The 26,659-nt window shown below is 38.2% G+C and overlaps 1 protein-coding gene across 1 annotated transcript in view; it reads left to right on the plus strand.

Annotated features, from left to right (window-relative positions):
* The window catches only part of SLC16A7 (solute carrier family 16 member 7), a 92,094-nt gene that overhangs the window by 56,846 nt on the left and 8,589 nt on the right, over window positions 1-26,659 (plus strand). The window contains exons 2-3 of the mRNA XM_063446961.1: window positions 9,489-9,720; window positions 24,594-24,737. Of these exons, the coding sequence (XP_063303031.1) occupies window positions 9,507-9,720; window positions 24,594-24,737 (358 nt within the window). The 5' untranslated portion in view covers window positions 9,489-9,506. The remainder of the gene's footprint in view (window positions 1-9,488; window positions 9,721-24,593; window positions 24,738-26,659) is intronic.

Genomic DNA, 26,659 nt, shown 5'->3' on the forward strand with positions numbered 1-26,659 from the left:
GATTTTTGGGTAACATTAAAAATAAAAAAATACACAATTTTATTTTTTATAATTCTTTTGTGCTTTATAGAAATATAGTATTATAATATTAAAATATTAAAACAATGTCCAAAATGCTAGCATTAGCATGAAAGCAGAATTATTCAAATACCACTAGATTAATAAAAAAACTAATATTATGTAGACACATAGAATATCTTCATGTTGTATTGGCAGCACAATAATTTGCTTTCCTGTGCTTTATAAAATGTTTATGCTGCAGCAGTGTAGTCTTATTCGAAGGGCCACTTGGGGCAGCACCTCGCCAATTTTTATGTAGGGAAAAAAATATTATTTGCAGTAGTTTAGAAACACTAAGATTATTTTTTTGGAAGGAAAGGTGGTAAGCCAAATATAATATGGGGGGAAAAATATTTAATTCTGTAATAGGTTTAGTTCTGCAGGCACCCTCACCCTCATTGTTAGCTGTTTGGGGAAGCTTGCTTGAGAACATCTAGCCTGTAGAAAAAAATGGGCTGGTTTGAAATCTGCCCTGTTTCAGCAGGTTTTGCACATGCCTGGTGTCCTTTAAGAAGGAATTTCAGGATTTTTTATTGAGGTGCCATTCAGGCAGCAGAGGCAGCTGCCCATGAGTGAAGGCATGCTATTAGCCACTCTACACCGATTATTCCCATATACATCCCTGCATTCACTGTCACGCCGATAAACTACGCATACATCCCTGCATTCACACTCACACTGATACTCCACTCATACATCCCTACATTCACATACCAGAAATTGCATGAGGATGTCCAGCATCAAAGAAAACCCCATAGGAAGTCTACTCACTCACCACGCATTCACATTAGGTTCCTCAATGGAATGACATCAGAGGTGGCAGACAGAGACCCAGCAACTAACATAGCCGAAGAAAAATATCTCAAATTGCACTCTCCTCATTTTAGGGGTGGAGGGGTGGAGAAATCCTTATACATAATGATTATCTGAAGATGTGCAGTACTACTGTAAGCTGATGTTTTTTTTTAGAATGCCATGTGCTGCTTCCGGTATCTTTAATAATATTTGGAGAATGCACTCTTTCTCCTTTGAACGTGCATTTTCACACATTTTTATTTGGTAGCTTAAGTGCCTGCGAAAACCAGCTCAAACATGCTAATGCTTCTATCAACTGAATTTCTATAAGGAGCAAGTTTTTCAGCCTAGTTCCCAAAATGTAATCAGCTGCGTTATCATACTGTTAGATTTTGGACGGGTAGTGCATGCAGTTATGGAATAAAAAAGGCAACATAAAAAATGTAGAGTGAAAAATACATTCATATTTCTTTTGCTTTAAAAGACGTAGCAATCGAAATATATATTTAAAAAAAAAAAATATATCCAGTAGATTTCACATGATGGGTTTTACACACTTCAGTTTACTGTTGAACTGCCTTTTAAAAAAAAAAAAAAAAAAAACTAATTTAAGGTAATATTTTATTATAATTTATTATACATTTTTTTTTGGTACATGACTGAGGCAGTGGGATTTATATTTCACAGGATTAGTCAATAAAGTGTGAATAATCAGGAATTCGAAATAAATTAAAAAGCCAATGTCAAATTTTAGGAGACACTGGACAAATTGGAAAATTACATTTCCTGTTTTGACTTAAATCTGAAATTAAGTATGAATTTACTTTGAATACCCAAAACGTCACACTTTAGCATGTAATCATGTATGCTTTTGTAAATATTCACTTTTTTGCAGTATAATTCTAAGTGAATTCAAAGGGAATTCCAAATGTAAGGCTAGAGTAGCCGATCTGAATTTTTTTTTTCTGTTAGCCACGCTTTCAGTTTGGCATTAAATCTGATATTAACTTTGGTTAAATAACCCTGTTAGAGTGATTAATGGGGAGAAAGATAGGAATAAAGGCTTTGAGTTAATATATTCGGATAAGTTTTTTAAAGATTTTTTCAAACTATTAAAATAATTTATTAAATATATATAGTACATACAAAATATATCAATACACTGATCAGCCACAACATTAATATCAAGCAGGTCCTTCACTTGCTGCCAAAACAGCTCTGATATGTCAAGGCATTGATTGCACAAGACCTATGAACAGGGCCGGACTTAGAAAACAATTTTGTCTCATTTTTTAATCACAGTGGTCCATTGAGAATGGGGTGGGGCCAATACGGGGGCATGTTTTCACATCACCAATGACAAACACGCCCCCTCTTAAAGTGAGCATGCTGGTTCAATGCACTTCTAGGGCAGACCATGCGCAGAGCCCTGCTGAAGAGCTCTTGCATGAGAAAAAGTCCCTGTGTTTGATCTGCGCAGCGCAATTTGATCTAATTAAACACTTGCGCTGTGTTTGCTTGTGACTTGTCTCTGGTGTCTTCAGAAGTGGTATAGGGTAAGCATATTGTGCATGTGTTTGGAGGCTGCTTGTGGGATTGCCAGTGTGTAGAGTGAGCTGATAGTGTGGTGTTTTGTGTTGTTTTCAGTTGTTTTGTGTTTGTGGTGTAAAATGTGTGGCTAGGGGCTGTAGAGAGTGAGCGAGTGTGTGTGTATAGGGGTCATAGTGTATTTAAGGGGTGTAGAAAATGTGTGCAGATGGGCTGTAGTGTATGTATGTATGTATTGCTGATGTAGTGTATGCAAAAGGGTGTAAGGAGTATGTTTAGGGAATATAGTTTGTGTTTTTGAGTATAGAGGGTCTTGTGTGTGCATAGGGGATTTAGGGTGTGTATGTCAGGAATGTAGTGTGTGTGTAGTTGGTGCAGTGTGTGTCTATAGGTGTCACGTCTAAACATTTGTTATGATGGAACACAACTGCAGATTTCTTATAGTTTGAATATTTATTATAAAAAGTAAAAAGGTATTGACTTTAATTCCAATTTACAAGTACTGTAGCTTTAAGTAATAAACGATAACTGAAGTCCACAATTATAGGCACTGTAGCTTTAAGTAGTAAACGATAACTGAAGTCCACAATTATAGGCACTGTAGCTTTAAGTAGTAAACGATAACTGAAGTCCACAATTATAGGCACTGTAGCTTTAAGTAGTCAACGATAACTGAAGTCCACAATTACAGGCACTGTAGCTTTAAGTAGTAAACGATAACTGAAGTCCACAATTACAGGCACTGTAGCTTTAAGTAGTAAACGGTAGTAATTAGCAGACACTGAATCAGAAAGAGTCCTTTAGTAGTATTAATGAATTAGGTGATAAGAAGTTACAATAGCTGTTCCATAGACTTTAACTGAAGCAAGACAGAAGCAGCTAACTGAGACAAAGTATGAGTTGAAGTTAGCTGTAACGGGTTTGTTTTATCGAAGGACTTTGGAGACAGGAATTAACAGCTTTGAGATGCAACGCTTATCACAGAGGTTTTACTTAGCTTCCGGCACATAGAACACTGGTTCCCGAGATCTCCTCAGAGGCGGTTTATCCTGAATGGAGAGAGTTCAGCTTTAGTCGTGGATGAGGAAAGGTGAAGGGAACTTGAAGTCTTCCAGTCCGGTCCAGTAACAGAGGGCTTTCACAACGATGTTGCAGCCGGCTCGTGAGTACGGAACGTAGTTCAATAATCCAGCCTCGATCAGCTGGTGCGGTCGGATTAAATAGGGAGACCGTGTCATAAAGAGGTGTGGCTAAGCTCCGTGGAACCAGGAAGTAAGAGGATACCATAATTAAGGCATGACAGTACCCCCTCCTTAATGAGCAACCTCTGGGTGCTATTGACTTGGCTTAGAAGGGTAACGCTTGTGAAATTTGGAAATCAATTTGTCAGCATGAACGACAGAGGAGTTTTCCCATGTATCTTCATCAATTCCATATCCTTTCCATCTGATGAGGTATTGTAAGGAGCCACGATGGATCCTTGAATCCAGTATACTTTGAATTTCGTATTCTTCTTCACCCTGGACCAATATGGGATCAGGAGAAGTAGTGACATTTCTTTGGAAAGGGTCAGGATGATGAGGCTTCAACAAGGACACATGAAAAACAGGATGTAGCTTTAAAGTTGGTGGAAGTTTCAATTTAACAACATTACGGTTGATAACCGATATTATTGGAAAAGGACCAAGAAAAAGAGAACTTAACTTCTTTGATGGACGATTTGTAGAGATGTTCTTTGAGGAAAGCCAGACAAGATCATCGATTTTATAAGAGGGTGAAGGTTGTCTTTTTGTATAAAAAAACTTCTTTTGATTGGAGGAGGCCAATTCTAGATTCTCATGCAATTTCTTGAATAAAGAGGACATATGAGAGATTTGATTCGAATCGGAGAGATTAGATGAAGAAACTGTCTGAGCAGGAAATGAGGAAGGATGAAATCCATAATTGGATAGAAATGGAGTCATTTTACTGCTGGTATGAAAAGAGTTATTGTATGCGAATTCTGCCATAGGTAACCAAGTTATCCAATCGTCTTGTAAGTGAGAGCAATAACATCGTAGATATTGTTCTAAGCATTGGTTGACTCTTTCAGTTTGTCCATCTGTTTGAGGATGATATGCAGATGATAGTTTACGTTGGATAAGAAGAGTGGCACATAATGCATTCCAGAATTTGGAGGTAAATTGAGTTCCTCGGTCTGAAATGATTTCGTCTGGCAGTCCGTGAAGTTTAACTATGTTATCAAGAAATATTTTCGAAAGTTCAGAGGATGAGGGTAACTTCTTTAAAGGAATGAAATGAGACATTTTCGTGAAGCGGTCTACTACCACTAAAATGGTGGTATGATGATGAGAAGGAGGTAATTCTACCAAGAAATCCATAGAAATGGATTGCCAAGGTCGTTCAGGAATTGGTAAATTCAATAATTGACCGAATGGTTGATGATGGACATGTTTTGATCTTTGGCATACAGAACAAGATTTGACATAAGATTCAATAGTTTGGTCTTGACGAGGCCACCAATAGTATCTTTTAGACAATTCAAGGGTCTTTTTTATACCTGGATGACCTGCCAGAGGAGAATCATGAATAAATTCGAGTACTTTAATTCTGAAAGAGGGAGGTACATAAATCCGGTCTTTAAAATAGTAGAGACCATTTTTCTTGGATAATTTAATTGATTTAGGAAGTTCAAGAGCATCTTCACTGAGATCTTTAATGTCATCAATAAGAGAAGATAAGATTCCAATGACTTTAGGCGAAGGAGGTTCAATTTTAGTGTCTTTATGGATCCTGGAAAGGGCATCAGCCTTTTTGTTTCTAGACCCAGGTCTAAAGACGATTTGGAAGTTGAACCGGGAAAAAAAGAGATTCCATCTTACTTGTCGAGCAGACAGTGTTTTATTGGAGTGAAGATATTCGAGATTTTTATGGTCAGTATATATGATTAAAGAGTTCTGAGCGCCTTCAAGAAGGTGTCTCCAGGTTTCTAAAGCCACTTTGATACTTAATAATTCTTTTTCTCCTGTAGGATAATTCTTTTCGGCAGGAGATAATGATCGTGAGAAGAAGGCGACAGGATGAAGAGGTTCTTGAGGAGTTTTGTGTTGAGAAAGGACAGCTCCAATTGCAATTTCCGAAGCATCCGTTTCAAGGACATAAAGATATGAAGGATTTGGAAGTTGAAGAATAGGAGCTGTTGTAAACTTTCTCTTTAATTCACTGAAGGCAGTTTGAGCCTTCTCTTTCCAATCGAAGGGATGTTTTTTACTGTTAAGTTGATTGAGTGGGTGAGCTATCTCAGAATAGTTTTTAATAAATTTTCTGTAGAAGTTGGCGAACCCTAGAAATCGCTGTAATTCTTTTACTGTAGAGGGAACAGGCCAGTTGATGATACAATCGACTTTTGAATTATCCATACCTATTGAATGAGGGGAGATAACATAACCTAAGAAGGTTATTTCTTTGACGTGAAAAATAAATTTTTCGGGTTTAGCGAATAATTTGTGAGTTCTGAGTCTGGATAACACCCATCTGACATGTTTTCTATGTTCCTCAGGAGTGTTGGAGTATATGAGAATATCATCTAAATAAATGATGACACAGACGTCCAATAGGTCTCTAAGGATATCATTTATGAAATGTTGAAAAGTTGCAGGGGCGTTGCAGAGGCCAAAAGGCATCATCAGATATTCGAAAAGGCCATATCTTGTTCGGAAAGCAGTTTTCCATTCATCATTAGCCTTTATCCTGATGAGATTATATGCCCCGCTAAGGTCAAGCTTGGTGTAGATGGTAGCAGTTTTCAATCGTTCAACCAGTTCATTGATGAGGGGAAGAGGATAACGATTTTTAACTGTTATTTTGTTTAAGGCTCTGTAATCAATGATAGGACGTATAGTCTGGACTTTGTTTCTTACAAAAAACATACTTGAGGCAGCGGGTGAACTAGAGGGTCTAATGAACCCTTTCCGTAGATTTTCATCTAGATATTCTTTGAGAATTAGCAATTCAGCCTCAGAGAGAGGGTAGATGTGCCCAAAAGGTACTGGGGCACCAGGTATGAGGTCTATAGGACAATCGTAGGAACGATGAGGTGGGAGCGTTTCAGCTTCTTTTTTACTGAAGACATCTGAAAAGTCTGAATAACAAGAAGGTATGGTTGGTTCTTTGGAGATCTGAAGAATAGGAATTTGCTGTAAACATGTTTCTTTACAATAATGTGAGTTAAAGGTGAGAGAGAAAGGAGACCAAGAAATTTGAGGGTTGTGGTTCCTTAACCAGTTGATCCCTATTATAACGGGATAGAGAGGTGATGGAATAACATCAAATACTAGAAATTCAGTATGAATATGATTGGTGGTTACCTTTAAAGGGATGGTTTCATGAAGAATCGGTCCCGAGGAGATAAAGGAGCCGTCAATCACTTTAATAGGAACATAAATGGTTTTTCGAACACAAGGAATTTTATTCTTTGTTACAAAGGTTGAATCGATGAATACTCCATTTGCACCTGAATCGATGATAGCTTCAGTAACAATTCTCACCTTATCCCACTGTATTACAAGGAATATAGGTGTGAACAGAGTGGTCGGTGTTGAGGGGAGTGCACTGAAGATCGCAGAGGTATAGGCTTGCCTACCGGCCTTTGTCCGTTTTAATAAGGGACAATCAGAAACCAGATGATCTTGAGAGGCACAATACATGCATAGGTTTAATTGACGTCTTCGGTTCTTCTCTGCAGGAGTGAGAGGACTTCTTATTACCCCTATTTCCATAGGTTCACTTGGTAAGGAAGTCTTTTCTGGAGCTTTTGAGGGAGTAAAAGGTTTACGGTCTTTAAAATGAAAAAGGGCTTTTTCGGCCTTTCTTTCTCTTAATCTTCTGTCAATGCTGATTGATAAGTGAATTAGAGCGTTCAAAGTAGTAGGGAGTTCTGTTCTAGATAGTTCATCTTTTACAGCTTCAGATAAACCAATTCGAAATTGGTTGCGCAATGTGATGTCATTCCATTGCGTTTCTACTGCCCATCTTTTAAATTCAGCAATGTAATCTTCAACGGGTCTATTTCTTTGTTGTAGAGTTCTGATTGTTAAATCAGCTGTAGCTTGTTTGTTAGGATCTTCATAGAGAAGAGACATGGCTTCAAAAAATTCATCCAGTGAGTCTAAGATGGGGTCATCGTTTTCCAGAAAGGAATGGGCCCATGACATAGGTTCACCTCTTAGAAAGGAAATAACCGAACACACTTTAGTTCTTTCTGTAGGATAAGATCTAGGTTTCAAAGCAATTAATAATTTGCAGGTGTTGAGGAACTCCCTGTATTTTGAACGATCTCCAGAGAACTTTTCAGGGTTACATACAGCAGGATCACTAGCCGAGTGCAGAATAGTATGAGGAGTATGAGTTTGTAGATCTCTGACATAAGTGAGAATTCTTTCGTTAGTAACTTGCAGGTCTTGCACACCTTGGGCTAGTGTATCAACTCTTTGATTCAGCGTAGTTATAGTAGAATCGAAATCTGCTGGATCCATTACAAAGGCTGGATTATTCTGTCACGTCTAAACATTTGTTATGAAGGAACACAACTGCAGATTTCTTATAGTTTGAATATTTATTATAAAAAGTAAAAAGGTATTGACTTTAATTCCAATTTACAGGTACTGTAATAAACGATAACTTAAGTCCACAATTATAGGCACTGTAGCTTTAAGTAGTAAATGATAACTGAAGTCCACAATTATAGGCACTGTAGCTTTAAGTAGTAAACGATAACTGAAGTCCACAATTATAGGCACTGTAGCTTTAAGTAGTAAACGATAACTGAAGTCCACAATTATAGGCACTGTAGCTTTAAGTAGTAAACGATAACTGAAGTCCACAATTACAGGCACTGTAGCTTTAAGTAGTAAACGATAACTGAAGTCCACAATTACAGGCACTGTAGCTTTAAGTAGTAAACAGTAGTAATTAGCAGACACTGAATCAGAAAGAGTCCTTTAGTAGTATTAATGAATTAGGTGATAAGAAGTTACAATAGCTGTTCCATAGACTTTAACTGAAGCAAGACAGATGCAGCTAACTGAGACAAAGTATGAGTTGAAGTTAGCTGTAACGGGTTTGTTTTATCGAAGGACTTTGGAGACAGGAATTAACAGCTTTGAGATGCAACGCTTATCACAGAGGTTTTACTTAGCTTCCGGCACATAGAACACTGGTTCCCGAGATCTCCTCAGAGGCGGTTTATCCTGAATGGAGAGAGTTCAGCTTTAGTCGTGGATGAGGAAAGGTGAAGGGAACTTGAAGTCTTCCAGTCCGGTCCGGTAACAGAGGGCTTTCACAACGATGTTGCAGCCGGTTCGTGAGTACGGAACGTAGTTCAATAATCCAGCCTCGATCAGCTGGTGCGGTCGGATTAAATAGGGAGACCGTGTCATAAAGAGGTGTGGCTAAGCTCCGTGGAACCAGGAAGTAAGAGGATACCATAATTAAGGCATGACAATAGGGGATCTATTATGTATGTAGGGGATCACTTCTAACTACCATAGAAGTGGTACGTTAAACGGCTGCTAGAGCAACCTCGTATATTCTGTAACCAAGCAACCGGGAAGTTGAATACCAGGAGAGAGGGGTAAAATGGAGCGGAACCAACAATAAACAGGCAGGGAGTCAGACCCATAACTTAATAAATAATACCACATAACCCTCCTAATAATAGTTCCCAGAAAGCACTTTAATTAGCAGTAACTTGAGTGTTTGTTAACTGAGACAATGTATTAATTACTTTTCTTTTTTTTAGTGGCTACCCTGATAGTTGTCTTAGAGGAGTAAATATACCATATAACAGCAACTTCAAATGTGATTTGGTGGGATTCATTTTCAAATAAATCAGACTTTCCAATGTTGATTCAATGTAATTTAAATTTAAATTGGGTTTGGGCAATCAAATCAATTTGAAGGTATTTTTCAGAATCCCCCCCCCCCCCCCTCCCCCCACACACACATGTTTCAATGTAAAACCTGTTCTTGCTGTCATATAACAGACCGTTATCATGTTCTAAATATATTTTCCTTTTATCTTACAGGGTATACATTTTTGAAAGATGCCAGATATGCCGGTGACACTGCAGCACACCCCTCCAGATGGAGAATGGGGCTGGGTTGTAGTCTTTGGTGCCTTTATTTCAATTGGGTTCTCGTATGCATTTCCAAAAGCTATTACAGTGTTCTTCAAGGAGATTCAAGAGATCTTCAACACTTCATACAGTGAAATCGCATGGATATCTTCAATTATGTTGGCTGTTATGTATGCAGGAGGTAAATCCCATCTTCCTCAATATGCTTTTTGCATTTGGAATGTGATCATTGTGCTATTAAGTGATACATTATATAGGTAATATCTATTACTATTTTAGTACACATTATGTAAATATTTTGGAATTTTGCTGATTAGTTGTTCTGGAAGTCTCATTGTTTCTATAAGGGCAGGGAAGGGGGATGTTCCAAAAAAAACAACCAAATTTGGCTCCACTATCACAAAAAGTGGCTGAAAACAGCAGTGATAGATAAAAAAAAAATAACAAGGTCTGCCCTAGAGACCCTGATTTTCTAGTTGACATTTGTCCCGTATACCATGCCTCATCATGTGAAAAAATTAACAATATTTTTGCAGAACATGCAAATAAAGTATAATGATATTTGTTTTAAGAATGTGCAATTCCATTGACAATGATTTTCTGAAAACAATCAGTTATAATGCATCTTTTTAGGGCAATTACTTGTATTCAGGTAATGCAGAGTAGGCGAAAAAAATTGTTAAGGAAAAAAAAGGTCTATGTTCTTTACTATTAAAATTCAAGGCTCACATCTGACCATAGTTCACTATTTTGGGCTATGTTTTTTGCTCATGTAAATACCTAGTTTGAATGATGTCAGAAGAAAACATGCAGTAAGTGGCAAGTTACAGCCGTAAACAGACCTTCTTAGAAAATTGACTGGGAATGCATTGCATAAATCCATTGTGTCTACAAGAGTTAGAATAAGCCAAAAATTCATTTTTTTTCTCAGTTTTACTCAACAATATTGTTCTACTACATTCCATGTCTGTGAGTATCTGAAAGAAGAGTCTGACCCCCCACCTTATCCTGTGCAAAGCAGGATTGGTGGCTTTTCTCTCCCATTTGTGTATATGAGCATTTTAGAATTAGGCAGATATACACTTTTCTGACAATTCATGCAACTAATTATTTTTGTGATGCCCTCATTCAATCTCCTTTATTAAAAGATAGACAATCTACTTATTCATTCAAACTATAGGCAAAAAAGTAATCACAACAAAATACACTTATCTTGATCTCACGGATCTTTTGATAAAAACCCACACAGTCATTAAACAACATTTTCAAGAAACTGCCAATTCCATTCTTTTTCGTATCACCAATTTCTGCAAGATGTCCTATTCAATCGTTAATCTCTTATTCTGAAGAACTGGTACTACCGCCAAACAAAGGCTTGATCTTTCATTCTATAGGTCATATATCTCTTAATACATAATGTTATAGAATCTTCTAAATGTAATATAGTCATAACCCAGTGGCCCATTCACCTCTCCTGTCTAGATAGACTGAACTTTAAACTTAATGAAGCTTAATGAAGCTTAATGAAGTGGTCTGGGTGCCAGGTCCCTCTAGGATTAACCTTTTTTTTTTATAAACATAGCAGTTTCAGAGAAACTGCTATGTTTATAATAGGGTTAATCCAGCCTCCAAATCCTCTAGTGGCTGTCTCACTGACAGCCGCTAGAGGCGCTTGCGTGATTCTCACTGTGAAAATCACAGTGAGAGCACGCAAGCGTCCATAGGAAAGCATTGTAAATGCTTTCCTATGCGACTGGCTGAATGCGCGCGCAGCTCTTGCCGCGCATGCGCATTCAGCCGAAAGGGAGGATCGGAGGCGGACAGGAGGACGAGAGCTCCCCGCCCGGCGCTGGAATAAAGGTAAGTTTTAACCCTTTACTCTCCATCCAGCCTGGCGGGAGGGAGTCCCTGAGGGTGGGGGCATCCTCAGGGCACTATAGTGCCAGGAAAATGAGTATGTTTTCCTGGCACTATAGTGGTCCTTTAAATGAGAAGAACTTTAAACTTAAATGAAAACCTTACCTGCATTCACCTACCAAGAAATATCTCTGAAAGTCTTTCCATAATGCAATATATATCTCTCTCAACAATTTCTCATGGATGAATAAACATGTGATTCATGTTTTAAATGTAACCAACCCTCTGTAGACATACAGACACTCACTGGTCTGTATCAGTTGCTTTTAAATCTTTTGGCTCCAACATTTTAACTACTATTATTAAAATTAAAATATTTCTAGCAGATGTTAGAAATTATCTACACAAGTAGCTGTAATCTTAACCAGTTAACCTGGAGTTTGTTTCACCTAGATAAATTAATGTCATCTCACTGTATTAGACATTTAGATAAGCCTTTGAGTTTTCATTTAGAGTAGTCATTTTTATCCCTTTCAAATTGACAAAATTAGAAAAAAATAAATCTTACAGTTGAAGCGTAGATAGATATGAATCTGTAAAGCCTGTTAGTAGCCCTAGTGTACATTATGGAATTTGCCCTCTAGTGGTTAGCATTTAGCAAACCCATTTATTGTTTTAAAAAATGTGAGCGTTTTACTCTTTATAAGTGTTAGATGATGTAACCAAGGCTTATTATATTTACTTAAATATTTAAAGGGTTAATGACGGACAAATTATAATTTTCTTATACATGATCCATATTTAATCTCATGATTTATAGCTCAAGAGTCCTAAATCGTATCATTTTTCCATATTAAATTGTCCACAGTTGGTAACCCTCCCCTTCATTTTGCGTACTTTTTGTTGCCTATGGCAGTAAAGACTTGTAAAAGTTCATGTTTTGTAGTTTTCTAATGGAACCATAACACTACTGGAGAACTGTAAAGCAGGATAAATTATACACCAGGATGCTACACCGTGTAAAACATGTATCCGGTATAATACAGTAATGATAAGTCTATTTGCCTAAGGTTTTTAACAATAGATACTGCAATTCTATTTGTTTGCTAAATGATCTGAGACAAGTTTATAAAAGACTTCATACAAAACCTAAAGAGCAGTGAATAAAATAAGATAAATGGCAATAATCGTGCAAAAAAAAAAAATGAATAAAACATGATTATTTGATTGGGCACAACTGATTCTTTGTGTTTGCAGTCCTCAAAGGACAAATATTAATACAGGTATATTTTCCTAGTAGCATAGCAACCAGACAAAGATTCACATTTACCTGAAAAAGATGAGTCCTTTGCTGATTGCGATAGCTTACGTATTTTAGAGACATAAGTTCAATTTAGCAATTCTTCTTTGACCCATGTGCTGGGGTGTTGATGCAGAGAATAAAATACTGGGTAGGGATTGGCAAATGGCAAACCTGCAGTCCACAGATAGTCATATGTCAAACTGGCCAGAGGATGCCCTCCGAATTGTTAAAATAATTCTCCACCCAAGAGAGGGACAATGGGGGCCCTGTCATCACAATCCTTCAACCAAAATATTTTTTTTCCCCTTTAGTTTCAAAGAAGAGATCATTGAGTTGTGCTGCTCTGTGGCACTGAACGTTTTTTTTTTTTTTAATGATGGCTGCATGTCCAGTAATGCTACACTAAGTCATCAGACTGGTGACACTCTATGAGTGAAATCTAACGCATGGTACTACAACATGTAGAAATAATACCGGAAAGTGGGCCATTCTACACCTGAAAATCAATGCCATCGACTGTATGGCTTGTGCTGTTGAGATGTGTGTTTACTAAATGCAAATCCAGGTGAAAGTTCTGAGAGCAGACCAACTAACAAGAACATGACATTGATTGCTCATCTTTGAGAACTTTAACCCAGATATACTGTATATACACATCAGTAACAAAGGTCACAGTGCTACACATACATTGATTTTTTTCAGAGTATTTTCAAGGTAACCAGACAGATGACACTCAGTTAGTGAGACCTTAAGCTTTACACCACTAGATGTAAAACACCAGCAAGTAGACACCTGAGAAATCAATGACTTTTACTGAATTATTTATGTTGTTGTGTACTAAAACTGAATCTAGGTGAAAGTTATGCGAGAAGACCAAACAACAAGAACATCCTATTGATTGTTCACCTAGAGAACTTTGACCCAGATTTTATATTCATACATAGCGGTAGGCTTAGGTAGCTAAAGTCCCTGTGCTATATGTACATTGATTTTTTTGCTAAACAAACATTTTCATCCTCAATCAGGTCCTGACTTAAAATAAATGAGCTATAAATGAATTTTGTGAGATTATGCTTTGTTTTGTAAATTTTATATTCAACCTCTTTATTTTTTGGGATTGCAATAATATGAACTTAATTAGACCACCTTAGTGTTTTTTTAACTTCGCATATGGAAAAAATGAGCCTTGACACCCACAAGCTGGTATTATTGCAAGAGAGAAAGAGATGAAAATTAGGAGTGTAGGGGGTGTGAAGATATGTTTAAATAGGCTGATCGTATCTGAACCTTTTCAGCTATCCAACTGTCAGTGGTTCAATACCAAAGAAAACACAGGTGCCTGCATTAAAATACATTGTGTAACAATGAAAAAAAATACAATTTATAGGGACTCGCAATTGGTCCACATGTATCAAAAGGTGAGAGAAAAGTACTTCAAATGTGAGAGAAGTACTTCAAATAAACAGTAAATAATCAGATGCTCTTAACCCCTTAAGGACACATGCCATGTGTGACATGTCATGATTCCCTTTTATTCCAGAAATTTGGTCCTTAAGGGGTTAATTTGCTTGTGCAAAGGATATAAAGAGTAAAAACAACCTGCCTGGTAAGAGCATGCCGACAACTGACCCCTACTCTTTCCTTCGCTCTTTGTCTTATATGGTGAAGGGTAATAATGAATGGTTAGCTAGAGGGTCCCCAAGCACCTAGTCCAATAGAAGATTATTGAGTGTCAAGTCCCTTGAAAAGCAAGTGGGTCAATGAGTCCTGAGTCCTTATGCCACAATAAAAAACACCCTCTCTATAGGGGTCCATGGGATGTCCATCAGCTACCTCCCATCAAAATGTTAACCCAACCTAAACTCTCTCACTATAATAAGCATTAGTCTTACAGTGAGAATACGCTGCCGTCCATAGGAAGCATTGAGAAATGCTTTCCTATGGACTGATTGAATGCGCGCGCGGTTCTTGCCGCGCATGCGCATTCGTCGGATGACGTCGGAAAAGGGAGGAGAGTTTCCAGCGCCGAGGGAGCCCGGCGCTGGAGAAAGGTAAGTGTTTAACTCCTTAACCCGTCTTGAGCCCGGCGGGACTGGGACTCTGAAGGTGGTGGCGGAACCTATTAACACTATAGTGCCAGGAAAACGAGTTTGTTTTCCTGGCACTATAGTGGTCCTTTAAACATATTGTTGGTTACTTCAATTTTCACTATAAATAATCTAAAATAATTGGTATGCCAGGCAAAAATAGCCATTAGACTTGGAGATTAATTTAATTAAGAACTGCAAGCTGTCCTAATTTTGTCTAAGTTGTGATTGTTCGAATTCCAGAACTCTGAGCAGATATATATTTGAGGCGGCGGGGCCTGGCAGCCAAGCTGAGTGGTCGCAAAATTGTGCTCCATGCAGCACCGAGTATTCTGCACATTTTTTGGACTTCTAATCTACAACTTAATCGCCTCTACATACATTTGGCCCCATAAGACCTGTTGAAGCAGCACTGCCCTCCTATATAAAGAATGTTACACTGTATACAATTTTAAATAAAAAGTATACAAACATAGCTAGGATTTAGCTGTAAGCATTTGCAACACTTACAACAATCAAGTAACATACATTCATATAAAATGTAAGTTACTTGGCCAGTCAGTGTAATGACAGGAATGAATAAGTAGATAACTCCAGCTCAGGGGTGGGGGCCAGGGGGGAGGACATTAGATCCCCCCTTTATTAGTATTTAGGGCCCCCACCCGCTGCTCTGGGGTGGGGGCTGGCGGGAGGACCTTAGGTCCCCCCCTTTTTAGTATTTAGGGCCCCCACCCGCCGCTCAGGGGTGGGGGCCAGGGGGGAGGACATTAGGTCCCCCCTTATTAGTATTTAGGGCCCCCACCCACCACTCAGGGGTGGGGGCCAGGGGGGAGGACATTAGGTCCCCCCCTTATTCCAATTTAGGCCCCCACCTGCCGCTCAGGGGTGGGGGCCAGGAGGGAGGACATTAGGTCCCCCCTTATTCCAATTTAGGGCCGCCACCCGCCGCTCAGGGGTGGGGGCCAGGGGGGAGGACATTAGGTCCCCCCTATACCAATTTAGGGCCCCCACCCACCACTCAGGGGTGGGGGCTGGGGGGTGAGGACAATAGGTCCCCCCATCATTTTACTTAAGGGCCCCCACCTGCTGGGGGGCCTATTTTTTTTTTTAAAACAGTGAGCAGCCACAGGCTGCTCTCTGTTTACTATACATTCCCCTACTCGCGATATAGTCATTCCCCTTCTCGCGGTATAGTCATTTTTACTTAGTATTAGTAAATTTGTCTGAAAGACCAATTTAGGTCTTTCAGGCTTTTGGTAGATAACTCCCTAATACCGTGGGAATTAGGGAGTTATCTACTAAGTGCTGCAATAGAAGTCCCGAAGTCCCGAAATTCTGAAGTTCCGAAGTTCCGAAGTGTCGAAGTGCAGAAGTTGCCGAAGTTCCGAAGTGCTAAAATGCCGAAGTTCCGAAGTTGCTGAAGTTCCGAAGTGTTGAAGTGCCGAATTGCCGAAGTCCCGAATTGCGAAAATTCCGAATTTCGGAATGCCAAACCGAAATTTTTCCCCATGCACATGCCTACAGGGCATTATGCTGCTACATGGGAGGTTGCTCTCAGCCACTTTTTACCTAAGCCTTTTTGGGTCCCAATATATTTTGCTTGAATACACTAAATAATCCATGACTGTGTTTAGACCTAGCTTGTTTAATCTTACGTTCACATACCAGTTTGACTTGCCTAACTAGTTAATTTTCTCAAATTACTATAAAAATGTGCACTGTTTTTCTGCCATTATATTATTAGCATATGCTGTTGTGGCATAGCAAGTATGTCTGTAACTGTTATTATGCACAGAAAAATAAAGAATGTTAGAATGATAAAAAAAAGAAAAGAAATGTATTAGAATCACGAACCAACCAAAATGTACAATGCCTGAACATGCTCATTTTGTTTTGTGATTCTGTATTCTGCCTGTGGCACCACAAAAAGAGATGACTGATGGGGGAAAAAAACGATTGATGCATGGGGGACAGTCACTATTCACAGATCACGTGACAAATGACCAATGGAGGGAACAAGGAAGAGCAGTAAAAGAAAAATACAGATATAATAAATAAATCGTGATTTTTACTGCTACTCCTCTTTTTTCTCTATTAGTTAATTTGTCTAATTTGATCTGTGTACTGTAAGTACAGTATCATGTATTTTGTATATATTTTGCTGTACACTGATTGACCCACTTTTGCTCAATTGTGGTTCATCTGATCTGTTTTCCAGAATATTTCTTAGTTAACGAAAAATCAGCAAAATTGAATTGCCAAGTGAACAAAATTCGTCTGCCTTGAAAAATATTGTATTTTCAGGAGAAGTATTTCGACCATAACATATTTTTCCACCATGCTCAAGTCTATTGCCCATTGCCACATAAGAAGGAAATATAGAAAGTTAGTTCCATATGTACCATAGTTTTCTTTTCCTTGATATAGCCATGGCAGCATTACCATAGGGTTATCTCCACCAATCTGGCTGTTAAGAACAACTAGTAAAACCTTTAAATACACCCCTTGGATTTGTATATCCTCAGTCTACATTGATGGGAAATCCATGCTGCTATGGATATGTTCAGGTAAAGAAAATTATGGTAAGTATGGAAACAATTTTCTATGTTCATGGACAATCTATGGCAGCATTACCATAAGGTAATACCCACACTAAATCCATGAAAGTGATAAAAAAACAAAAGGCAACTAAACACAAAGTGCTGCAAAATGCAAAAATGCTTTATTTAGAGGAAACCGAATATAAGACATTTCTGCCAAAGCAAGAAAATTTTGAGGCTCTAAAATCCACGTCATAATGAGAGATGAAGGTATTAGAAGAAGTCCAAGTAGCCGCTTTACAAATGCTCTCCTTGGACTTGGGTTTTGGAATCTTCAGAATGTATTACCACATCCCTTAAACACTCCTAAGTATTTTTGTCTTCCTCCTTTGGATAATTGACCTTCCTTCCAATTGCTAGACTTATTGAATTCTTTGCTAGGTCTATAACCCATAGAGTCCTGTTAGGAAACTCTGTCTCAAAAGGAGCGTCATTCGCTCCATGATTAAGAACCTTTACTTTCCCTTCCATTTTGCTTAAGTAAGGCTTGAAGATACACACTTGCAGAACCAAATAACCAATTTGTTAGACAGAATTTTTACACTCGTGCGAAGGTTGCACCAAACGCAAATTCATTCACGCGATTCATCTTAAATGTGAAACAACTCTGAAAGTCTCAAATGTGAAATAAATAGTGAGAAGCAGGATATTTTCATTTGAATGCCTTTCTAAATCTGCTGCAATATTTGGAAAATGGTAAAAATATTGAAACGTATTCATCAGTATTACATTTAACATGCTAAAATATAACTTAGCAGACTTTTACATACACTTCAGCAGTAATTCCTATCACTGCAGAATTAAACAAGCAAATGTAATACAACAAATATGTAAAAAGATGATAATTCTGTGTATTACTTATTTCATATTGAGAATTAATTTTCTAAAACTACAATAAGCCATCTGGTCATCCATATGGTGTTATGTCTGCCCCTGGAAAATAGATTAAACAAAAATCCAATAGACAATAAATACAAATAGATTACACAGAAAGAGAAATACAATATAAATGTTAATAGAAATCGATAGATAAGATAAACACAGATAGACAATAGATAGATGAATGGATGGAATGATAGATGGATGGATCAATGTATGGATGATAGATAGATATCTGGATTTGGATAGATAGATAGATAGATAGATAGATAGATAGATAGATAGATAGATAGATATGGAAATCACACTATTGAACAAAACATTGAAACTAATCAATAACATCAGTTAACCATCTTATATGATGCTCCATTTCTTTTCAAATATATATCAAAGATTTAGCAAGGGACATCACAATATAGTTCAGTCCAGATACAGACATGCTACAACATGCAAATGGGAAAGAGAAAACGTTGTTTTGCTTTCTCCTCTACCACTATGTCCAATGACAGAAAAAAAACATTTATGATGCTGATTGACAGGGTGCTAAATTGAAGACAACGAATTCCAGGAGAGATGTGTAGATTTCAGGAGTTAATTTAACTTTGTTAGACCTCACAAACACATATTTTCTAAATATAAGTGATAAGTAAACAAACATTCAATAAGTAAAATTCCGTTTAATATTCCACTAATAATAAAATCCCTGCAAAATGCGAGCGTTTAATGGATATCAGATTAAGTGATATTTTCTAACGATAAAAAATAAATATTCAGATTTTTTTGAGGGGGCAATGCTCAATGTTTCTCAACAAGCAATCTTTTTTAGTCTAGATTACTTCTGCAATGACCGTTACACAAATACTGGTCAGTTTTACTACAACTTTATCTTAACAACAAGGCATTAACATTTTTCTAACAGAATTACCAGCAAATATATAAATTACTAATTTTATAATTAAAGAAAATCACGAGGGGGCGGGGCCTGACTGCTGAGCAGGGAGGACGTGAACCTCACAAGCTCCTGCAATAAGCTGCACTCTATCGCAAATATTCCGCTCAAAAAGCCACTAATCGGGCCACAACGGTCACCAACCGTGAAGGGACTATAAGCGGAACAGAATGTTACCCCTCACACGATGCTATGACCTACTTTTGCCGAACAAGCAATTGAGGCCTACCCACATGGCGAGCGCGGGAGGGACGGCCGCCCTCCCACCGCCACGGCTAGCCACCTCGACGACTAAGGGCCCCTGTTCCCCCCCCATGGACCGGCGGGGGTTATCCCGGTCCAGACTCCACAGGGCTACGGAACCCCACAAGCTATCAGGATTGCAAGCAGCACTTACCCAGAGGCCAAGATGGCGGACGCCGACCGAGCCTCAATGCCCCCACCCGCCCAACCTCTCTCAGCGCGGATACCTAACGTGAGCCATCAGGAGGACCATATAGCAGCGGCATTTGACCTCTTCTGGACACGGTGGGAGGCTATGCTGGCTCAAAAGCCGCAGCGGTCCCTCGACGGTCTGCCACTACTCACACAAAGGCACCTCCGTTGAAACGCAAGGCAACGCCACCTATTGACACAAAGCAGCAGAAGGTCGTGAGAGATCTACCAAGACTTAAAGGCAGCAGACCGAACACCCGTTACTGCAAGCCTGAGTCCAGACAAGCTCGGAGAGCCACCAAACTCTGCCTGCCGCCCCACAAACTAAACTGGCGCACTCGAGGTACCCGCACCCGGCCTACACCAGGCGAAGGCCAGAAAACCTGTCAGCACTCCACCCCATTGCAGCGATGCACAGCTGAACCAGCACTCTGAAGAGCTACACCAGTACAACAAAGGGACACACTGAACCTCACACTCGCCAATCAGCAAGGGGAGCGGAGACACTGTCACACCACAAGGCATATGTCCCCCCCACCCAAGGCACTCACACAGGACTGGGAGGCAATGGAGGAGTACCTGCAGCATCCATGACCACAGGCGTCCATCCCGAGGCCCAAGTTAAGGCCTCTAGATTGGGCGTCGGCTAGGCACCAGCGGACTGTCCTACCAGGCTCCTTACATTCTTTGACAACGCATATGCCAGGAGAACTACACATTTGATAAATTGCAGGTTTGCCTGCAAGCTAACTCTTCCTTGACCTAATCTCTGTTCACTAGGCAGACATACTCTTAAATATTTTGAACTAATAACTGTACACACGTTGGAAGCAACAACTAAGCATGTTATAGATCATCACTCTATACCCAGAAAGACGTATCCTATTATATAAGCAAGTCTAGAGTAGAATGTCTCACCTGTGTACAAAAGCCTGTAACTTTATAATCTTACAATTCACCATTCAGCCTGTTTAACCCTAAATAAGCACCCGTCTTGTATTAACCTGTTAGAATGATACCAAAGGGACAAAGCAGATTATTAATCTTTCACTTAACATATATAGCACTAGAACTAAGCACAATAAATTGTGTCAAGATAGCCTAAACAAATTTACTGTTAAGTGTGTTTAGTCAGTCATGTAGGCCTAATTGTTTCTCTTAATTTGCTCCCCTTATGTAACAAACGTGTACCGCTTGTTTACCAGTTTAGTGAATCTCGCATGCAGTGATATTTATGTTTAGATCAATGTATATTGCCTGCCTTACTCACGTGTGAATCGTAACACTTGACTTGTATCCTGCTTTCCATTAACTGTTTAGTTCGCAAACTTAACATATCCACTGTCGTCACACTTGCATAGACGACTTATTACTGCTTAGCTAAGATTCTTTTCACTGTCTGGGATAATGTGCCTGAGTTTGTGGAGCTTACCAACCTTGCTTTTGATTTATTTTTACTGTTTTACTTAAAAAAAAAATGAGGCTGTTGTACACTGGAGTTGATGTACCATTGCATATGTCATGTGCTTACTCTCTAACACTCCTTTCTCTTCTGTATTGTACCTTTATTGCCTCAATAAAAGAAAGAATACAAAAAAAAAAAAAAGAAAATCACCCTTCCCGTCATCCACTAGTCATTTCACAGCATAGACTTCTATGCCACTAGCAAAGGAATGCATAGGTCAGCGGAGGTTGGTCCAATAGTGGTAGGTAGGTCCCCAAGTTTTTATTATGAAAAAAATGAATAAAATAAAAATCGATTGGCATGGCAAGGATTACTGAAAAGGGTTTTTATTGTTAACTGGGGATGCAGCTGGTTTTGAACTGGGCAAAACCAGCATCTAATAAAGTGGGTGAAAACTAACAGGTCAAGCAGGGCAGCGCCCCACCTGACCTAACAGGTCAAGCAGGGCAGCGCCCCACCATCGTTAAACTTCACCAGTTGGCCCTGGTATAGATCATGTGTAGAATATTGATTATAAAGACAGTTCTACTGCTTGCCTTCAATGTATGCAAACACTCATGCGTAGCTATGGGGAGGCTCAAGATGGCTTAGTGGACTGATTATGACAGTGCCTTCATGAGTGCCAGCAACATACTGATTTATTGGCAATTACTAGAGTTTGTGAGAAGTGGCAACTGTGTGCTGGTCAGAAGTATTTGTTTTGCGAACAAGTACATGCCTACTGTTAACAGGCTACATTAGATTAAGCTAGTTAGTGACATATATTAGATATAAACTTTGTAAAAAGCTCAAATCAGAAACCTTGTCATTGTGTAGGAAACTGTAATCAAGAAAGGTGTGAAAATATAGACACGTGCCCAATGTGCTGGGTTTGGTTTTAAATGTATTCTTAAAACAATAGTGTATTCCTGACACTATAGTGTTTAACTATCTATTTAGGGCCCTGGTCCCCCTTAGATAGCAGTAAAAATTTGTTTTTACTTACCTTTTTTCACAACATGACTGGCCCCACCCAGCTACACTTCCATTGGTGAAGTCATCACACTTGATGATTTCAGCCAATCCAATGCTTGTGCATGCGCAGCAAAACACCTTGCTATGCCAATCAGCATCTCCTCATGTAGACTCAATCAATCAATGCATCTCTATGAGGAATGTTAAGCATCTCCATGCAGAGCGTGGAGACACTGAACATAGGTGCTGCACACTATACTGCACTGGAATAGGAAGCATCTCTGGTGGCCGTCTGAGTAACAATACCAAGAGGTATTACTAGGCAGCGATATATATGATGCTTTTTCTCTGAAAAGACAGTGTGTACATTAAAAAGCCTGCAGGGACAGGCTATAGACAAACCTCTCCATCCTTGGTAAAACAAAGTATCAATTGAAATATTTCCATTTTGAAAATCTAATATTTTTGTGCATTTTTGTTTAAAATTAAAATTTGTATTTTATTAACATTAATCATGTATTAGCCACTTCTTTATTGTCCTATTTGTCAGAATTCTGCTGTCGTTTTAGTGCTTTTTATTCTGATACTTTTTCGAATGCTAAAGGATATTTATCAATGTCTACAATGTAAAAGTGTTAGAAATTTGTTGTGTAAATCAGTTCATTAGTATGCTGACAGAAATGCTTTTGCAGTTTATGTATTCCCTTACCATGCTAAAATTGAACTTTACATACACTCAAATCATTGTATACACACATTTATATATATATATATATATATATATATATATATATATATATATTTATAATATATGTATATTTGTTGATTGACAGAGATAGACTGCAAGGGAGGGAGGGAGGGAAAGATGGATGGATGGACCAAGGAAGGGAGGATGGATAGACAGATAGGTGGATGGATGCGAGAATGGATGGATGAATGGAGGGATGGATGGGTGGATTGATAAATGGATGGATAGATCAATGAATGGATGGATTAGAGGACAGATGGATGAATTGATAAATGACTGGATGGATGGGTAAACGGCTGGGTGGAGGGATGCATGGATGAGCCTAAATGACTCAGGCCAAATTATAATGCTTTCTTAAAATAAAAAAAACCATCTGATGATCACATCACTGGGCATTGAGAAACTCTACACTGCCCATCAATAGATTTACTGACTGTTAAAACAACTCATGGCTACTAAAATAAAGCTCATAAAAATATTTGGCAAAACAGAAAGCCATATTGAAAATCATAATAAAATGATATTGAACGCTGTCTAGAACCAACATACCACTTCCCGAGCAGCAACGTTAACAGCTGTATCTTTTTGCTCCATTGGTTCATTGGTTCAGTAGAGCCAATGTTTATAATTATCTGCCAAATATTGGGCATGTCTGCAGGGACACATGGTGATGTTCTTAGCAAGATAAAGAAATTATATTTTTCTGTCCACATTTATAGAAATATGTTTGGCAGCTGGGTCCAAATGGTAGATTCCCAGCAGCTGCAAAACTTCATCTCCCATGATGCTCTGGCAACGTTAAGGCTGTCAAAGCATCACGACCATTGCCTTTTTGCAACAGCTGGGGATATACCTCTTGGGGACTCCCGTTGTAATAGTTTTCAATACAGCCATGTACTTCTCAGCATCTAATTTGCATGTGTGGTTAAGAAGTCTTTGAATTGTTCTGATAAAAAGCCATATTCATCATTTAATTCTTCATTTCATTTCACATTGGCATCATTTTTCAAGTAAATACATTTACATTTACCTGTCTTGAAATGTTGATATGTAGACATCACAATGGAGACAATACAATGGCCACTGTCATCTTCGTATGATATCTCTTGCTCATTATTTTGAAGTTTAAGTACAACTTTGACAGTTCTTTAGTTCATAATCTTTAAAGTGATTGACTATTCCTGGTCCCTACACATAAAGCCTTTATTCTTCACATAACAAAGGTCTTGGATTATCAATATTGAAAACAACTAAAATGCTTTTCTGAAAATAGCTGGAAGCACAATTAGTTCATGATGATCAGTTCCATGTGTGTTTATAAAATGGTTTAAATTTCCCCTAAACTATGCGGGCCAGCAAGTCTTAAAATACATCACAGACTAAGATGTTTTAGAAGCACATGCTCATTTTGATGCATTGGTTAAATATTATATTCTGCAGTTTCCCCTTTGGTACTTGCTTTCTTAATTTCTCCTTAAATATATACCTGTTCTTTTGATATGTGTCTTGATAAAATGCCCTAGGCAAGGTTAAATTGTGTATGACCTTGCTTTCAATAATTTAACTTGATTAAAATTTCCTGAATATTTGATATTTGATCTATTCGGCTTTAGGCAATCCATTTTGTGAAATATTTTTTATGCTGAAATATTTCACAAAATAAGAAAGTGAAAAGTATGTGTAGACAGATAGGCAGATAGACAGAATTGCTATATTTATGTAACTAGTTTGTATATTCTCAAATGTATAAAATCTCATAACATTATTTATTTTTTAGGTCCAATAAGCAGCATCCTGGTAAATAAATATGGAAGTCGGCCAGTGGTTTTAGTAGGTGGCTTTTTATGTGCTGTGGGGATGGTATCTGCTTCTTTCTGCAACAGTGTCCTCGAACTGTACATATGCATTGGTGTCATTGGAGGTGAGTGCGAAAGTCTTTTGTTACCATATTTTTTTTATTTTTTGGTGCGAACGATATTGTATGAGACAAAGGAAGATTAGAAAGATGGCATAGGAGTTTGCTAGACCAAGAGAAAGCAAAACCTATATAGTTACCTTCACAACTATGCAATAATATATTTAACCTGTAGATTTTGACACATGGATATTATCTTTTTTTTTTCTAAGAGAATTCTAAATATAAAAAAATTGAGTTTTTAAAAATTATTTTTCATTGGATCCATGGATGATTATATGAGAAACATATGCATAGTAGTTTTTCCTACGGCAGTCCATGTCAGCGTGAAGAAATTTGAGAAAACAAAAGAGGTAGATCTTATCAGTTCAAGATGTGTAGCTTTGGAATGTCTTGTCCTAGACATCATAAAAAGACTTCATAAAAACTAACTAAGATCAGTCAATATATTTTGGTAGAACATGGTTCTTTGATAGAAGAATGAATGCATTCTTCTATCAACTTCAACCTCTGTTTCTGTTATCTTCTCTAACTTCTTTTTTATCTCCCACTGTTTGTCCCGCCTTGACAATGCCCTTGCTCTGTTTATACGGTTTATAAGTTCGAATGTACATAGGTAGATCAATAAATAGTTGTTCTCATGAGGTTTGCTAAAAAGTTGAGGGGTGTACAGATATTATGAAGTATTTTAGTAAGAGTATATTGAATAAAATATTGTAATGAGGCACTTGGGTGATAAATGAAACATCTTGCAGTGTTTAGAAAAATGCAAATATACCATGTGCTCAAAACTTTGAGGCGAGTAATTTTAGATAATGGAAAATAACTTTAAAGAGAAGAAGAGGGAGAAAATAAGACTTACTGTAATTAAATGTATCTCCAGGATCTGCTGATTATGTGGAATCCTTGTTGATCCATAGTGTGGGAGAACAGTAATTTCTCTTGTCCTGTTCTTCCGTTGTTGGTGTTCTGCAAAGCAATTAATGGAGGCGGCAGATATTATTATTATTATTATTATATTTATATAGCGCCATCAAATTCCGCAGTGCTTTACAATGGGTGGACGAGCAGACATGTAGTTGTAACCAGACAAGTTGGACACACAGGAACAGAGGGGTTGAGGGCCCTGCTCAATGAGCTTACATGCTAGATGGAGTGGGGTAAAACGACACAAAAAGGTAAGGATAGTATTAGACTAGTGACAGTTGCAGAAGAGGAATCAGTCAGGAGCTATTAACAGGAGCTATTAAACCCACTCCCTTTTATGAAAAAGTGGGTTTTTAACGTTTTTTTTGAAGGAGTGGAGACTGATGTACAGTGTCTTCCCTCTGATGTACAGTGTCTTCCCTTCTGTGATAGAAGGGGAAGATATGTATCATCACTCCTGGTCCTTGTTAAGTAACCCTTGCTTCATTCCAGGTCTTCAGGATAAAATGCCACAAAGTGGTGCAAAGCCTTCATGGTCTAGTGATGTTGAGTCTCATCATAGGTACAACCCCCACAATCCCTATTTGTTACCATTATTGAGACTTTTCAGGTTAATTCATACTTTTAGGGATTCATCCTACTGGTAATGATAACATTTTTGATAAAATATTTTATTGGCCCAAGTATAATGGCCCAAGTCCCTATTTGAATAAATACTCAAAGGAATACAGGTCTACTTTTCAGTTCGTTTTTTTGGATTATTATATATCCTATTACAGTTGGACCACAACTCCAAAAGGTTTAGCCATTTACAAAAACAGCAAGTGTAAGGCAATCTAGATCCATGTTTAACTACTCTGTCTGTTTGTCTGCCTCTATATATTTCCTTTATCTGTTAAGCAATCTGTAAACATCCAAGATATTTATGCTTTTTTTTATTCCTCATTTTCTCACTCAGTTAACTAAATCCATGTTCATGGGCATGTACAAGTAGATATGGC

The sequence above is a fragment of the Pelobates fuscus genome, chromosome 3 (genome assembly GCF_036172605.1).
Source record: "Pelobates fuscus isolate aPelFus1 chromosome 3, aPelFus1.pri, whole genome shotgun sequence".
NCBI lineage: Eukaryota > Metazoa > Chordata > Amphibia > Anura > Pelobatidae > Pelobates > Pelobates fuscus.